The sequence below is a fragment of the Hemitrygon akajei genome, chromosome 9, assembly GCF_048418815.1.
Source record: "Hemitrygon akajei chromosome 9, sHemAka1.3, whole genome shotgun sequence".
NCBI classification, from domain to species: domain Eukaryota; kingdom Metazoa; phylum Chordata; class Chondrichthyes; order Myliobatiformes; family Dasyatidae; genus Hemitrygon; species Hemitrygon akajei.
In genome coordinates, this window is record NC_133132.1 from 75,639,435 (window position 1) to 75,656,623 (window position 17,189).

General features: G+C 37.4%; 2 protein-coding genes across 3 annotated transcripts in view; both read left to right on the forward strand.

The window, feature by feature from the left end:
• ube2j1 (ubiquitin-conjugating enzyme E2, J1) overlaps positions 1-2,029 on the forward strand; it is a 40,612-nt gene extending 38,583 nt beyond the window's left edge. For both annotated transcript variants that reach the window (XM_073056385.1, XM_073056386.1), the window contains exon 8: positions 86-2,029. In XM_073056385.1, coding sequence (XP_072912486.1) covers positions 86-352 — 267 coding nt within the window. In that variant the 3' untranslated portion in view covers positions 353-2,029. The remainder of the gene's footprint in view (positions 1-85) is intronic.
• Positions 2,030-5,213: 3,184 nt separating this feature from the next.
• LOC140733268 (gamma-aminobutyric acid receptor subunit rho-2-like) overlaps positions 5,214-17,189 on the forward strand; it is a 31,181-nt gene continuing 19,205 nt past the window's right edge. The window contains exons 1-3 of the mRNA XM_073056389.1: positions 5,214-5,298; positions 5,574-5,988; positions 11,401-11,507. Coding sequence (XP_072912490.1) covers positions 5,798-5,988; positions 11,401-11,507 — 298 coding nt within the window. The 5' untranslated portion in view covers positions 5,214-5,298; positions 5,574-5,797. The remainder of the gene's footprint in view (positions 5,299-5,573; positions 5,989-11,400; positions 11,508-17,189) is intronic.

A 17,189-nucleotide genomic window follows, 5' to 3' on the forward strand; every position in this document is an offset into this window, starting at 1 on the left:
ATTATCTTTTCAATGGTTGACCTGATTCTTTTTGATAGAGGTCACAAAACTTTAAAGATGTCTTTCTTTCTTTTCTTTCATTCAGCTTACTGGAGATGACGCTCATGCTGAGAATCAGGAAAGTACACAAAGTGTGCCTAATACAACGTCTCTGAGCCCTCGACAGCGGCGTACTCAGCAGCAGCAGCAGGCAAGACGAACAACTTCATCATACTCTCAAGTTCGTCAGCCACCTAATACTAACCAAATAGGATCCACTATCCTAATTGTTCTTCTGACATTAGCATTAGCTGCTCTTATTTTTCGAAGGATTTACATGGCTAATGAATACCGACTTGACTATGAATTGTAATGAACAGTTGTTTTCATATCACCATAGACTGGGTAAATTGCTGATCTTGTATATTCTAGCATGCTCGGTCACCATATTAAACAAAATATGTGGGGCATTGTATGACCTATGCAAAGAGGATATAAAAAGTTATAGTATGCAAAAATAATGCATAATTATCCTTGACGATAATAAAAAGGCGTTTTCCAAAATTTTACACTGCAGGGAAGCTCATTAAAACTAATTTTGGGTCATATCTTGTTCAAATTATTTTAATGTTAATAGAATTAAGTTTCTTTCATGAAGGCTATGCTTTTCAATATGTTTTGTTCTGAATGTTTTACTGAACTTTTTTAGCTGAGAAGTTCTTTGGATGTTAACCTGGTACAAATCAATTTTCTCTCTTTGAAGTGAATCCTGTTTCAACCCTGTCAATTAGAGTGCAAATTTCCAGCTCTTAAGTTAATTTAAGCACCTTATCAAGAGTTTAAGTACTTAGCAAATTTAAAATTCTTTTTGAATTCTTTACACTGCTCAGTGATGTAGTTATTGGCACAGCTTAACAAAGAAACTAAATGTTAATACATCTTATAAAAAGGATTTATCAGAAGCATGATATTAAACCTAAAAACTAAATCTAAAATTAGTGGGCATCATATGTATAATATCTTCTCCTTTTGGGATCTAGTACTTTAACAGAAATTATTTTTCAGGAGCAACAGATCATTTAGATTTAAAAAGCTTTCTAATGATACAAGATAGCACAGAATAGGTAGTTGAAAGGAAAACTATTTAGCCCTTACCCAAGAAGCAATTCTGGCTTGCCTTTTATTTTTGAGTAGCCTAGTCTAATGTGGAGATACGTGAAGGAATGTTACAGTAATTATGATTATCTTTGCAGCACATAAAAATACTTGTAATTACCAATAGACATATATCGGATTTGGGAATATTGTTTGGCAAGTTATTTGCAGAAACCTCTTCCCTCACCCCAAGATAACCAACGAAAGCAATAAAATATTGCATATTCCAGCAAGCAATTTAAAAGGATATCCTTTCTCAATTATGGCAGTGTCTTTCCTTGAGGTATGAATGCAGTGGTGGTCAGAATTGGAAATTGTATGTATATTGAATTTTCTGTTGAAAGTTAAAACACCATTTTCTTGAATGTGATGCTATACAGGTTTTTAATTTTTGATTTGACATTCTTAGTAAATATTGTAATAATGAGAGCTTGATTTTCAATTGCTGAAAATCTTTAGAACAATTATTTTTGCTCTTGTTAAGTTTTCTATTTTAAAACAATGTAAGTGTTTTAACGCTGTATTTCTAACTAAGGAATTCATTTTTGTGGGACCTGAATACTTCATGAAACCGTCATCACAGCACTTTACAGTTGAAGGGAACAACATGTTTACTCCGACTTTCTTATGCATTATTGTAACCAGGCTCAAGGTAGATGTTTGAGGCAAAAGTTTTTTTAAATAATGTTTTGTGAGTTTGGAAGAAAAAATGCCCATGCATGTTTGGTAGCTTTGCCTATCATCCATTCCAAAAGTTTCTTTGGAGAGTTTTGTATCAAAGTTCATTTAGTGTGATAAGACTTTTGTTGCAAGCACAATTCTGAAGTTCACTAAAGCAATGCTGGTACAACAGTTAATTATATTGAATAAATATAATTCCAGATTTATTGTTTGAGCTTTTTCTCCTTCAGTTTTTTTTTCTTGCATTCATCTGGTGATTAGCACTTTAAATGTTAAAACTGCTTTCAGTCATGGCTTATATAGATGAAAAGAAACAGCTGGAAATGTGTAATATAAATTTGAGTGGCACAACCAGGAATCTTTTAATAGAGATATTAAACAATATTTATGTAACCCCCCTGAAAGTTATTTTGTACATGATATATACAACTTCACTGCAATAGGCATAATCATAGATAGTGGACTAAATGATCTAATCCTGTACAGTTCTTCCTCCTGTAGATTTAATTTCAATTATATTCAGTTGTTTTTGATTATTTTATGTCTACAACTAGAAGATAACATGTTAGGAATAATTGCATTAAGCATAAGTCCTATTATATCCAATCTGGTTAATATGCCTGTATATTTCTGGTATTTTATTACTTTTTTACTATGTACATTTTTACTTTATAGGGGTCTGTTTATCTACTTTCCAAAAGGCAAAAAATATATATTTTAGTAATAAAATTGTATTTATTCTTAAATTATAGTTAACAGTTAATGTGTGTAATAGAATGTAATGGGTGCTTTTTTATAAGTGAAAAAGTAATTTTATGCAGTGATCATTTGTGGAAGTTATTTTCATAATTTTCTGAGACTTTTTATCAATGAAAGCTAGAGTTGTTATCCAAGTTTGGAAGCCAATTTCTTGATTGCTTTTGGGCTGAAATCTTTATTATTACTGGACCAGATCGAAGAGGAAGTTGAAAAGCCATCTGCTAGAATGTCAATAATAGGTGAGGTTGGAAAACATTCCTACATTTCTAGCATCACCCCATTGTAAGTGAAACAATTGGTGTGCAGACACCAGCGGAACTCTTGAAGATCAGTTTTCTGCAGCTTCCATAGATTTCTTTCTTTCCACCTGACCAGATTCTTGGATTGAACCAGACTAGTTTCCAGGAGTTTCAGGAGCCACATACTTTTACTTTTGTATCCTCTACTGAATAGTCATTGTCAAAATGTTCTTCTGCCATACTGCTTTATCACTTTTCACATTCTAGTCTTGCATTGATCAATCCCCAGAGTGAGCTCACAGAAAATTAAATACTGCAGATGTTGGAAATATGAACAAAATCCCATGTTTACAGCATTTTCGGTATATTTTATTTCCTCCAAGAATCCACACCCCTCATTTTATTTGTACCAAGTCCTGCTTTGCGCATGTTTCTTTTTCCTGCAGTGCGAAGGTTCATTCTTTATGCCCTTTGTAATGGCCTAGCTAAAAATCCATTGGGTACGATGTTCCACTAGGGATGGCAGCAAATGTTGATCATACGTGCAAACCCTTTGCCCTCATTAAATAAATGGATTTAGCAACTTAGTGAAAAAATGTGCATGTTCATGTCTAAATACATCTACAGGAGCTGTAATATCTGAAGTTACATGTCTTTTGTTCAAACATGCCTGTAAAAACTGGCTTTTTGTACTTTACTCCTAGCATTCCTTTTTTTGAATCGTGATTAAGCCTCTTTGTCACCCTGGATTACATTCTTCATCAGACTCTATAATCAATTAAATCAATGTAATCTTGACCTGCAAGCAGACATTAAATGGATTGTCATAGAGCTGTTCAGCATGGAAGTAAGTCTAAGTGAGCTAGTCCCATTTACCTGCTTTTGACCCATATCCCCCTAAACCTTTTCTATCCTTGGACCAGTCCAAAAGTCTTTCAAGCATTGTAACTACCTGCCTCTGAACCTTCAATAAACTCAACAAAATAAGCTGTCAGAGGAAGTGGCAGAGGGCAGATGTCATTCAGAACTGTTTGAGTCCTTCAATGATGTCTACAGCATCTGGATTTGTGCTTGTGTTTTTAATTAAGCAGGCTTAGTTTTCATTACCAGAATAAATATAGTACATCATATAGGATTAAAATAAATAATTTTATAAAGTTCCAGATATGTTGGCATTTGTCTGTGTTGTTAGCTCTATGCACCATAATAATGCTTTTTTAAATAAATGGCTAATAACAGTGGTTGTCCATCATGTCTGACAATGGCAGGAAACCTGTGCAGAAGAGTTTTTAAAGTGGAAAGACAGTTACACTTGGGGCAGTTCTACTCTCCCAACCTCAGAAATCTGAATCTAGTGCTTTACAGCTGGGATCTTCCTTGGTTGCTGTGGATGACCATGACTTCTGTGCCTCCTCATGCCGTTCACTCCCCACAGAGGGTTGCAAAGCCACCTTCCTGGCCATTGCATCTCACTGTAGATCTCATCTTCCCAGTCAGCTGGAGATGATTTTGCATGGTAGGACAGTCATGTCCCGATTCCTATCTCACTGGTTATGAGGCCATCAGCTACGCTCACCAAGTTTAGCCCACCTGTCAAAGCAGTGTACACGGATGTAACATGTAAACAGTACCACTTGGTACCACAACTGAGAACTGTGTGTCTGGTGGGGACCAAAGGTGAGTGAGTAGCACTGGAATGGACACGACCAGCCCCTTCAACAGAGGTACTACCCTCTCTGAACACCCCATACACCTCTAATGGGATAACATAAGGTTAAGCTGCATATCAAAATATGGCAAGACCTTTGATTCCAATCAGAGGCGCACCAGAAAGAGCTTTCTTACAGTGCTAGTTTTTGTAGTTTAAAAAAAATCAGAAGTGTGATCCAAATTTCAAATTTTCTGATGCCCAAGGATGATAAATGATTTATGTTTCAAGACACAAATGATTTATTCTAAAGGTTGAACATACCTTGAGAGAGTTGAATAGCTGGCAATGTGTTTGATGATGGTGCATTTTACCAGTAGATTAACCATTATCTCTATGAGAATATTTCTAGAACTACATAGGAGCAACAAATTCAATGTTTATAGATGGATAAGAAATCCATGATGTGATCATATCTTTTAAATGATCATTCTTAATCAATAATAAGTCATTTGGATGTGCACATGATAGAAAGGTTTTCAAAGTTATGGTCAAATGGGACTAGTTTTGATAAGACTACCTGATGGGAGTGGACGACTTGGGACAAAGGGTCTCTTTCCGTGTGTTTGGAAAGTCTCCTCTATGGTTAATAACATCCGCCTTTACTCAGAAGCCCGTCAGTTAAGGATCAAGTGGAATCCGTATTAAATCCAATTTTAATCTCTCACAGTCAAATTTTCCAGTCGGGCCAGGTGCAGGTGAAATACCATCCAGAAAAAAAATGCAAACCATAACAGCTTGTATATCCTACACCTGAAAAATGTTTGCAATGATAAAGTAGGTACAAATTCCAGACAGCAAATTCAAGTTGGGTTTAAGCTAGTACCGAAAATCTAAAACTCAAACGTTCTTCTAGCATAAATTACTGTTTATTTAGCATTTATTAGTGAAGATGAAATGGACTGTACATCAGTTCTGTAAATATTCGCGTTGTTTTTCGTAAGATATTCAAAGTTTTCTCTCACATCATTATACAATATAATATGACCAACGTGTATGTGTGGTGAGGAAGGTTTTCTGTCATTTGTTTTGTGATTTGATCTCCACCGAAGGTGCTTTTTGCTCTCCCGATGACGCGCCTGCCTGGGATTTCTGGCTGCGTGCTGGAGGATTAGATGGCAATCAAAAAGCCGCTCAGAAACTGAAGTTGCTCCAGCGGGTTGGAGAACAAGTAAGTTGGAATTGTGACAGGCCGGGATCACTCCAAACACTGACCTTGGAGGAGAAACAGCCGCAGCATCAACCGGCGTGTGGAGCTAGAATAAAAATCGATTCAATGTTAAAATCAGAAGTGAATCCCACTGTAGGGTTGCACAGGACTATTGCTGGGACTGTTTCAATTTTGCAAAGTATGCATTATTTTTTAAAGACAATTTTAATAATCTGCTGCCTGACAATAGCTGCTGAGAGCAGAAAACACAGGAAGAAAAGATGGACATCTCAAGTTGAACACCCCAAAAAGGGAAGGTAAGGAGTCTAGAAGGGGCTGGTAGTAGCCGTGTGGAAACGCCGGACGATCAGTGCTGTCAATGTAAAGGGTTAATAAGATCAATTAAAATCAGTTCCTTCTGAACAAGATAAAAAATATTGAATAAATTCTTCACTGCTAGGGACTGGAAGCTGGAAACTTTTGATTTTTTAAAAATGAGGTAATTAACGCCTTAGGTTTTCTGAGGAGCACCTCAGATCTGGCTCCGAAGTCGTCGTGTTTCTACAGCACAGTAAAACCTAAATGTCGATTTAATTGTATAGAGATAGGTTCGTTCGTTTTGGAGGAAAAGGTTGATCCCAACTCTGTAAAAAGTCTGCTTGAAGCCTATTCATTGTGGGAAAATAATACTTTATGAATGATTATTGCGCCCATTTTAAAACTTGTTTTCTGGTTCCGTAAGTAGCTGTCAGTCAACGCAAAATATACACAAAAGGCAGTTTCAGGTTTTTCCCTGAGGGATTGAGGCCGATACCCTAGTTGGGAATAGTTAGTGCAACGAATGAGCAAATCAACTTTAAAGAACGTTGATTTTTCAATGTTATTTCTAGTTTAAGACCATCAGGCATAGGAGTAAAATTAGGCTGTTTACTCCGGCATTCAAGGTCATAGTCAATTTATTATCAAACTACCAAAATATCACCATATACTACCTTGAAATACTTTTTCTTGCAGGCATTTACATGAAAATAACGAAATACAATAGAATTTATGAAAAACTATACATAAACAAGCATATAACTGGAAACTGAATTAGTACAACAGAAAGCACGTTCAAATAGGACTAAGATTAGCATGTCTTTGTATTACTTCTGTGGCTGGATGAGACAGAAAAGGGTGCTTTATATAGAGAAGAAGTCTTCCTATAGCCAAAATGCATGCAGTCATAACCAAGAATGGTAGAAAAAGAACCAAAGGTATTCAAAGTACTGAAGTATCAGAGTACCCATGGGTCTTCAAAAAGAAGCTTTGTAATGTCCAAGTTGGACAACACAATCTGCAGTACTGTATATGAAAATTAAAGCTCAAGAATGTTACTTTGTATACTAAGTATTGTCTTTTAAACGGACTGTTAGTTAATTTGTGAATTAGGACTTTGGAATTGGGATAGATTGTTATGGAAAAGAAATGCCAGAGATATGGTTAATTTATTGATCACAGGAAACTTTACTCTAGTTGGAAAATACCAGACTTAATTATTGCTAAATTTCTGACTTCTTGAAAAAAAATTGAAAAGATAGTCTATTGCTCAAAATTAATGTCAATTTCTGTGCCGAGATTTCAAGTCCTCTAATAACATGAAGTAGCAATAATCTTAAACACTTGTGAGAATATCATAAATTACTTTACAAAGTCTTAAAACCAGCAAGCCTGGAACAGTATTGGTTAATCTCTAGTGCAGAGGAATACGAAGTTTCTATTGAATTTTTGTGAATAAAGCATTTTACAGGATTTGATTTGAATTGCTCAACAGTATTGTGTCTGATAGATAGAAGATAGATAGATAGATACTTTATTCATCCCCATGGGGAAATTCAACTTTTTTTGCTGCGGAGACCTTCAGATTTCTGGGTGTCACAATCTCCCAGGACCTGAAGTGGACACCCAACACGGACACTGTTATTAAAAAGGCTCAGCACAGGTTGTATTTCCTACGTCAACTCAGGAAATACAACCTGCCTCAGGGGCTGCTGATTTAATTCTATTCAGGAATAATCCAGTCTGTTCTCTGTTCATCCATCACTGTCTGGTTTGGATCAGCTACCAAACAAGACAAGAATAGACTCCAAAGAACCATCAGGGCTGCGGAAAAGATTATTGGTGTGAAGCTGCCCTTAATCCAGGACTTAGATGCATCTAGAGTCAGGAAGCGAGCAAGCAGCATTATTGTAGACCCATCACACCCTGGACATCACCTGTTCCAACTCCTTCCTTCTGGTAGGCGCTTTAGATCACTGTATGCCAGGACAAATAGGTACAAGAATAGTTTCTCTCCGTATGCCATCAGTCTTATGAACACTTGAATTTTAGTCTATTATAAATCAAGTTCACCTGTACATTCAATGAGGGAGACCTCATTGTATATAGTTTATGATTATTTGCACTATTGTTTTTGTTTGCTTTTAATTCTGTACAGAGAGAGCTCAGGGAAACCGGCATCAAATTCCCTGTATGTGTGTGTCCTCATACTTGGCGATAATAAAGGATTCTGATTCGGATATTCATGAAGCACACCATTCTTTTCTAAAGTTTCTACCCTAGTTATTCCTTGATGTGATTAAAATATGAAGCAACTTCACTGGTGTTTTTAGATAAATAAATTCTTGATAACTTTTTTATTTTAAGAAAGACATTTAAAGATTTTATCATGAGATCAAAATTCTTAAATTTCACAAGCATTTCTAGATTCATTTTGATTTATTTAAGAAAGATGCCCAATATTTAAAGGAAGTTAGTAATAAGAGTACAAAATTCTTTAATTTGTATTTCCACCTGCAGCAGATTTAGAAAAGAAACCCATTTTGGAAATCCCAAAGATTCCTCTTTTATAATTGTTTTTCCTGCATGCATCTGAATTATTTTTCTTCTATGATACAGCAATACTTCAAATGAGCATCTTATGTCCTTTATTTAGCATTGTTATGACAATAATAATAATCAATCCTCCAGAAATAGTTAACCCAGTTTGAAATATATTTCAAATATTCAAGCAGGAAGGTAAGAAAATTGACCATATTGTGTATTGAAGTATCTACAGGATACTTCAGAATGATTATTTGCTACTGTCATTTCTGAAGTCTATCTGTTGTGCTGTGTATCAAATCAACTGGCATGTTGCACACAGCAAAGTTCAAATTAATTATTTTCATAACTTTAGTTTAATCAGGGGTTTTGGTTGAGGGATAAACTTTGGCCAGGTACTTTTGCCAGTTGTTTGTTTTAAATGGTATTATGGAAGACTTCATATCCAATTGGAGAGAATCCCAGTTCAGCATCTCAGTCAAAAGTGTCTGCTAGAAATTAATCCCAGAGTAGAAAGATGGAATTATTATGGCACAGGGAGAGACCACTCACTCACATGGGTCTGTGTTAGCTGCTCGAAGAACAAACCCAACAAAGTCATTGCCCCACTCTTCACTTACACCTCTTTAAATTTCTTTCTCTCTCAACTGCACATTCAATTAACTTTTGAGAATCCTGATTATCTTCAGGCAATGGGTTCTGGGTCACAGCCTCCAGATCACTCTCCAGGTAAACAACATTTTCCTTGCATCTCCCTGTAACTTTTGTCCAAAAATTTAAATCTCTGTTTGAATTGAATTGACTTTATTTCTTACATCCTTCACATACATGAGGAGTAAAAAACTTTACATTACATCTCCATCTAGATGTGCAATGTGCAATCATAGTAATTTATGATAATTTATAATAAATAGAACAGTCAATGTAATGTAGAGTACACTCAAGTCAGCGTGAGTTTATCAGTCTGATGACCTGGTGGAAGAGGCTGTCCTGGAGCCTGTTGGTCCTGGCTTTTATGCTGTGGTACCACTTCCCAGATGGTAGCAGCTAGAATAGGTTGTGGTTGGGATGACTCGGATCCCCAGTGATCCTATGGGCCCTTTTTACACACCTGGCCTTGTACATGTCCTGAATCATGGGAAGTTCACAACTACAAATGCGCTGGGCTGTCTGGACCACTCTCTGCAGAATCCTGCGATTAAGGGAGGTACAGTTCCCATACCAGGCAGTGATGCAGCCAGTCAGGATGGTCCTTAAACAATTCACTATTTAGAAACTCTCCCCAGTCAGAGTTACTAAATACCAGGGGCAGCACGGTAGTCTAGTGGTTAGCATAATGCTTTATAGTATCTGCGAACCAGGTTCAATTCCCACTGCATCCTGTAAGGAGTTTGTACGTTCTCCCCGTGACCGCGTGGGTATCCTCCGCGTGCACCAAATTCCAGCCACATTCCAAAGACATATCGGTTGGAGGGTTAATTGGTCATTGTAAATTGTCCTGTGATTAGGCTAGGGTTAATCAGTGGTTGCTGGGCAACGTGGCTCAAAGGGCTGGAAGGGCCTAGTCCGCACTGTATCTCAATAAATTAACAAAAATAAATGTATCAGTTGCACGTCAAATTCTGGCCTCAAAATTCAGTCCCCTGTTGACTTCCAGTGAATGAGCTTTATCAATGTTATCATCAAGCGAGGTTTTTGAAAAGCACTTATTCAACTCCCCACATCGGTGTGTGTGGCACCAACTTCTGTTTGGAAATTCAGATTGAAATCGTTACCTCAAAGGTTCATTTATTATCAAGTATACAACTCTGAAATACTTCTCCAGATAGCCACGAAACCAAGAACAAAAAGAACAGCAGCACGATCATCTGGATCAGGAAAGCGGAAGTCCAATTATCATATTCTTGAGTTCTTCTAGCAGGGATCACACAGAAACTTTGGCCAGTAGTTTATTGACTGGAATTCCATCTAAATTAATGCTCTGAGCTCTCAGGATATTTTCAGCATATTTCCTTTTGTAGAAGGTTTAAAGAATCTTTGCATACTGTCTCATTGTACAGGTTGGGAGCAATGTACAGGTAAAATGAAAGATAATTGCATTTAAGCAAAAATGATAATGTCTCATAACATCATAAAGCAAATGTTTTAACATAGAATTGAAAATATTCATTTGATAGGAATCATTGATCTTAAAAGCCACAGTGTTAAGAAATAATTCTCTCTAATCTATATTGGTTAGAATATCAGGGTTGTATATTGTGATATGTATGTACTTGGATTATAAATTTACTCTGAACTTTATTGTACTGTTTCAAGTGACTCATGGTTCTTTAATCTTACTGCACTCTAGAATAAACGGCATTGGTCAAACATTGTAAATGTTACTGTATTCCAATTTCTTTTCTTGTTGTCCTTATCATTAATTAACACATCATTGTTCAAAAATGGAAAGCAAAAAGCAGGCAGTGACATGCCATGATATGGGATAGTTAAAGCCATGAAGAATCACAGAATGGGAGGTCTCTGACACATCATTGCTAATTCTGTAACCACTAATCCCAGGACATAGCTAAGGGCTTTGGGTATATATTGGTGATCCCTGTCTCGTAGAAGAGGTCAGTAACAGGATCATCATCAGACTTTTTATTGATATCTCCTTTGAAATGGCAAGGCTCATCTGTTCTCTTGTCCAAGATTGAAATGTAGCCAGGGATGAGCAGGGAAAAAAAAGTGAATACAGTTGGACCACAGGGGGCATTCTGGGTTCAAAGACATTGCAAGCTGATTGTCATGCTTCAGTCTCCTTCTTGTACAGGTAATGATGCATTTCTGCCAGAGGAAATAACTGGATGTTTTACTCCTTGCAGTCCCATAATAAAGAGAATTCCAGATTCAACCAAAATTCGACCATCAAAGGCAGAACATCTTCTCAAAGTGGATGATCATGATTTCACAATGAGACCCGCATTTGGTGGTAGGAACTTGTTTTATTTATTCAGTCATTAAACTTTTAATAACTTTTATTGTTTTCATGGTGGTCTCTCAAAAATAGTTTTGTAAATATTTTGTAGTTCTGATTATACTCCAAAAATGGAGGTAAATAAATTAAAAAGTTACTAACTGTATTGATAAATATATTGTAGTTGTTGTCATCAACATGAACTTCAGTAAAGCCTTTGACAAGTCTACCATGGGAGACTGGTCCAAAAGGTTAGACCAGTGTTTCCCAACCTTTTTTAATCCAATGCCCCTCTAAAGCACCTTCATACTTACCAATGCCCCTCTAAAGCATCTTCATTCTTGCCAATGCCCCTCCTAGGCACAATAAACTTTCCGGTGCCCCCATCGTGTAAAAACATGTCTACCATGAGAAAAATTATGCTGCTTTAATTTTTTATTTGCCTTTAAACCTAGTTTATACAGTACTTGTGCGCTGCACAGCAGCTTCAATATCAATGGGGTTTTTAGCAAGAGTTAAAATATCTGTTTGAAGTTGTGACAGCAAAAGTCTTAAGTTGGCATGCATAACAATGTCCAAGCGGTTTCTGTTCTTTGTGTTTCACTGCACTGAAGCCCCTTTCAATAAGGTAGGAAGCTGGAAATGCAAAGAAGAGCAGTTTGGCTCTTCTTCAAAGATCAGGAAATTTTGTATGACAGTGTAGCCACATACCACAAAAGTTGGCATTTTTGAAAAGCATTTTTACTAATTCATCATTTCATTTATTCTTGCAAGCTCTTTCCTGTTCTTCCATCTTGCAAAGAAATGGGTTAGTTAGCCAGTCCGGATTTCCAGATCGTTCAAATCCTTGAATTGATTCTGAACGCCACTGAACTGGCATGGTGACCTGTCGTATATGGTGTTACATCTGTTGTACAAGAAATCATGTTCCTAATCAGAATACTTTTATCCTCAATATACATTTTAAGCTCATTGTAGATTGATTCTCCATTGATATTTGTTTTTAACTTTTTACAAAGGAAAATCTCTTCATAAACTTTACCATTTTAATAAACCGTACATATGCCATTAGCAATGCCTCGTTGCTCATACAGTTGACTCATCTACTTTAAACCCAAATTCTGCATTTTGTTGCTCTGTGTGTAGTTGATACTCAATGTCTTCACTTAGTTCATCAAAACGATGAGCTACAGAGTTATTACTCAGAGGAAGTGATTTTAAAATACTGATACCCATTTTGAGAACAGTGGTGAGTACTTCTGATATAGCTGGCATTATTAATCTTTCACCAATTGTATAAGATTACTCACACTTCGCTAACATTTTGGAAGTATCATAAGAAGCAATGAAATCTGATGGGAATGTAATAAAACCATACTCCAGGTATGTAACATTATCTTGATGCACTTTTGTAGTTTCTGTTTCGTAGCAGGATTAGAATTAAAGGCTTCACTGCCTTCAGTCTCATAGAGATCGTGCTGTACATATTTATCCATCATTAATGGGGCTAAATTAAAATTAAAAAAATACAAACTGGAATGCCTATTGGAAGTTGAAGACGGCATTGAGTTGGCACAGATGGAACGATGGTAACGGCGCGCAAAGGAAGGTCGAGGCGAAGATGAAGATGATCATAACTACTAAAATTCAGCTGACCAGGATTCAGATTGGAATCTGAACATTAGTCATGATAGAGCTGTTGTTCATCAAGCTACCTTTATACAACCGCAGTTAGAGTTGGTAGGTTCACTGATTTCACCGTTTGGTTCTGCCCAGCGCTGTATCGCTCTACGTGTTTTCCATAGGTCTGTAGAGAAAGTGGAGAGGGTGTACTTGACTTACCAACAGTTAAATTGCATGAACTTGTTCTGTGCCGCGAGTCATGGGGAACTTTTGGGCATCCTAGTTGCTAATTTATGCAGCCCCAATTGTGTCTGTTTAGTTGGTAAGGTCGGATGAGATTGCCGAGTTTCAGACGCGGGGTGACGATGAGTGCTCACAGCCTGCAGAGCGATGGTTCTCCCTGTGTTCCAGTGCCTCAGCATGCTCTACCATGGGTTGGTGAGGTCTCATACGTCAACTTAGGCTGCCGCTTACCACCCCCCCCCCCCCCCAGAATCTTGAACGTCCCGCAACGACTTCTACTTCCCCTAATGTCTCTTTGGGACAAGTAACCACCCCCGTTGGTTTTCACTAGGTTAGAGTATTTGGGATTCAGAACAAGTCCAAATTGGATCCAAAATTGGTTTGGTAATATGAAGCAGAGGGTGATGGTGAATGGTTGTTTTTATGATGGGAAACTAATAGCTGGTAGTATATAGCTGAGATCAGTGCTGGGCCACTTTTTTTATTATATACTTAAATGGTTTGGATATGAATATTAGTCAGTTTGCATATGACATGAAAACTAGATAGTGAAGTTGATAGCAAGGAGAGTCATAATAGGATCATGGAAAATACTGATGATTTGATATGATGGACAAAGCAATGGCATGTTGAATTTAATCCTTACAAATGTAATTTGATGCATTTTGGGAGGACAAACATGGCTAGGATATACATAATGATTGGTAGGACCTTGAAGAGTGTGGAATAACAGGAGCTTTGTGTCTAAGTGAAGACAGCAGCTCAGCCAGATGTGATAGTGAAGAAGGCTTGCCTCCAAAAGCCAGGACATTGAATATAATAGCAGTGTACTAGATAACACAGTGGTTAAGTTAGATCTGAAGTCTGGTTCTGGCCGTGCACGTTAGGAAGGACATGATTGCAGTGTAGAGGGCGCAGAGGAGCTTCGCCAGTATCTTGTCTGGGATGGGACATTTTGATTATATGAAGAATGTGGATAAGCTGGGTTTGTTTTCACTCAAATCAGGCAGCTTTTGAGGAGCTGATTGAGGTATACAAGAAATAAGGTCATACTGCATATAGGCTATATAGCAAGAAACTTCTTTCCAAAGCAGAAGTGTCCAAACCAAAGGGCGTAGGTTTAAGTTAAGGGATGTTAAAAAGGCATCTGAAGAAGAATTTTATCACTCAGAGAATGGTTGAGTCTGGACCACGCTGCCTGGTGGGGTGCTAGAGGCTAATACTTCCATAACATTTCAGAAGTATCTTGACAGGTTCTTGAATCACCAAAGCATAGAATGTGCATGTCCAAAACTGATTAATAAAGATGGGTGGTTGATGTTAGCATGGGCAAATGGACAGAGGGCTTGATTCTGTGCTGTATGACTGGATAAATGGTTGAGCTCTAGTCACACATGTCACTGCCCCAGTGTCTACACTTCGGCTTAACATAGAGGTAGCATTGGCCCTCTGCTGCCTACAAGACACTTTGCCATGAAAATGTGTAAAATTGCTGTACAATATCTTGCACTTGATATCTAAATGAGCAGCAAGCCACATGATCTTTGACCTGCCTGTGACTGTAACTCACATAAAATTGCATGCAGGGCATATCCTGCAAAATCTGTTCAGCTGTGGATTTGGATTGATTCATATCATAATTACTCTAAGTCCCAATTTTGAAAGTGTTTTTAAAATTTTGGTTATTGTACACTCCACCACAATGTTCAGTGCCTTTAAAAATGCCTTTCATATTGATCTTTGCATGAGAGTTGATTACAGGCTAGAAAAAGTTGCAAAAGTTCTTTTGAAAATATTATTATTGCAAAAGATTAAAGCCAGAATTTTGAAGCATATTGATTCTGTTACCACAAAATATAATAAATGGAAATATATTTTAAATTAGAAAGCTAAAGATCATTACCATCCCCTGGAACTTTTGACTATAATACTAGCTCTTGGGAATAGAATCATTGAAAACATTCTTTTTTAGGGTAGGAACAGTAGCTTATTATCCTGAAATGTAGATTAATTTCTCCTTGAGGTTACTGTAGCTTTAAAGCTCACTATTCCACCCACACAGTGTGCAGATGCATGAATGTGGAATTAACACTGCAAATCGCTTTTTTGGATTTTGCATCTTTCCTGCTTAGTGCAAACCCCATTGGCTGTGGAATTTGACTAACATCTGGAAGCTCAGTGAATGTACAAGTGAGGATTAACTATCTCACTGATGACCATGTGGATTAGAGGAAGCAGCAATTTATGCTGTACGTGTGTGTGTGCTGTCTCTATAACAACTCTGTACCGACCTACATTGAAAAGAAAGGGACATAAGTATAGGCATTCAGAAATGATCACCATAAATGTGATTATCTAGCTAAAAAACAATTCCTCTTTCTTCAGGAAATACAAACTGCTCAAATTCTGAAAGTACAATGCGTAACTAAAACAAAACTTATAATTTACAATTATATGATTATTTTACAGTTTTGTGATTTCATGGTGGCATACAGAACCAATAACTCAATGTATTTGTGAATTATTTTTTAAACAAATGATGTCATATCTGGTGGTATTTCACAAACAAGAGAAAATCTGAAGATGCTGGAAATCCGAAGTAACACAAACAAAATGCTGGAGGAACTGAGCAGTCCGGGCAGTGTCTATGGAAAAGAGTAAGCAATCGACGTTTTGGGCAGGGTGAAGGGTCTCAGCCCAAAATATCAACTGTGTATTCTTTTCCATAGATGCTGCCTGGCCTGCTGAGTTCCTTCAGCATTCTGTGTGAGTTGCCTCATATCTGATGGGCTCATTCATCCATTGGGAGAGGATGTGATCAATATTATTGTAGAGAATAAACTCATTAGTTCGTATGGAAGTGGTCAAAAGAAAACTTGTCAGCAGGCTTGTTTGCATGTAAGTTTAAGTAAATGAGGACAGTTACATGGAGGGAGAGCAAATTTACCCTTGTGATTCTATAGCAACACAACATTTTGAATTTTCTTAATTAAAGGTTTCTTTAAATGAATTATTCATTATTCTTCTCCCTACATCAGAAGGGAGTTCCTTATGTTCAATTATTTATATCTTAGTTGTCCTAACAGTGTGATTCTATAATCCCTTCTCAATGCAGAAGAACACATTAATAAAGGCTGTTTCATGAGCTTGAGTTGTCCTGGAGTTGTTCACTGTCATTAAACTACTTACTGATAATTATACTGATGGTGATGATGTGGGTGCATTGGCATGGAAGTCTAGTGTACATTAGTTGTTTTGGTTGAAGCCGTCTGATAAGAATGCCGAGGGCATCCTGCTGCGATGCCTGGCCAAGTTAAAAAGTTCACAAGGACATAAATCTCTTCAAGCCAGCCTGGTGTTTTCTGATAGAGATATCAAAGTCTCATCACAGGTGCTAATTACGGCTGTTTCAGGGCAGTCCAGAAACTAAGGATACTTCATGGCTGCAATTACTGGGGGAGGTCAAGCTGTGAGGTACTATCTGAGAAGATTAGTCTTTGTGGGGTATGAGACTTCAGACTCGATTCCCTTGCAGCATTATTTCTGCTTTGGGGCTAGGCCAATGGATAACGGAGAGTTTGAGGTGGTGGTTAGTCCAAAGGCCATCCTTGTCTGCTCCCCTGCAGATAATGTGCATATCCTTGCAGCTTCTCGTTCAGCCAAAGATCTAATTTAGCAAGTGCCAGTGCCTGGATTGGAGCTTTAGCCATGAGACCTAATGCTTGTCTCCTTGGAAAAGTAAGGGGGCAGTTATGGTGACTGTGCCTTGTGAAGTTTGCCAAGAGGAGGACTCCCAGCGCTTTCCCTCTTGCTAGGTGATCAGCGAGATGT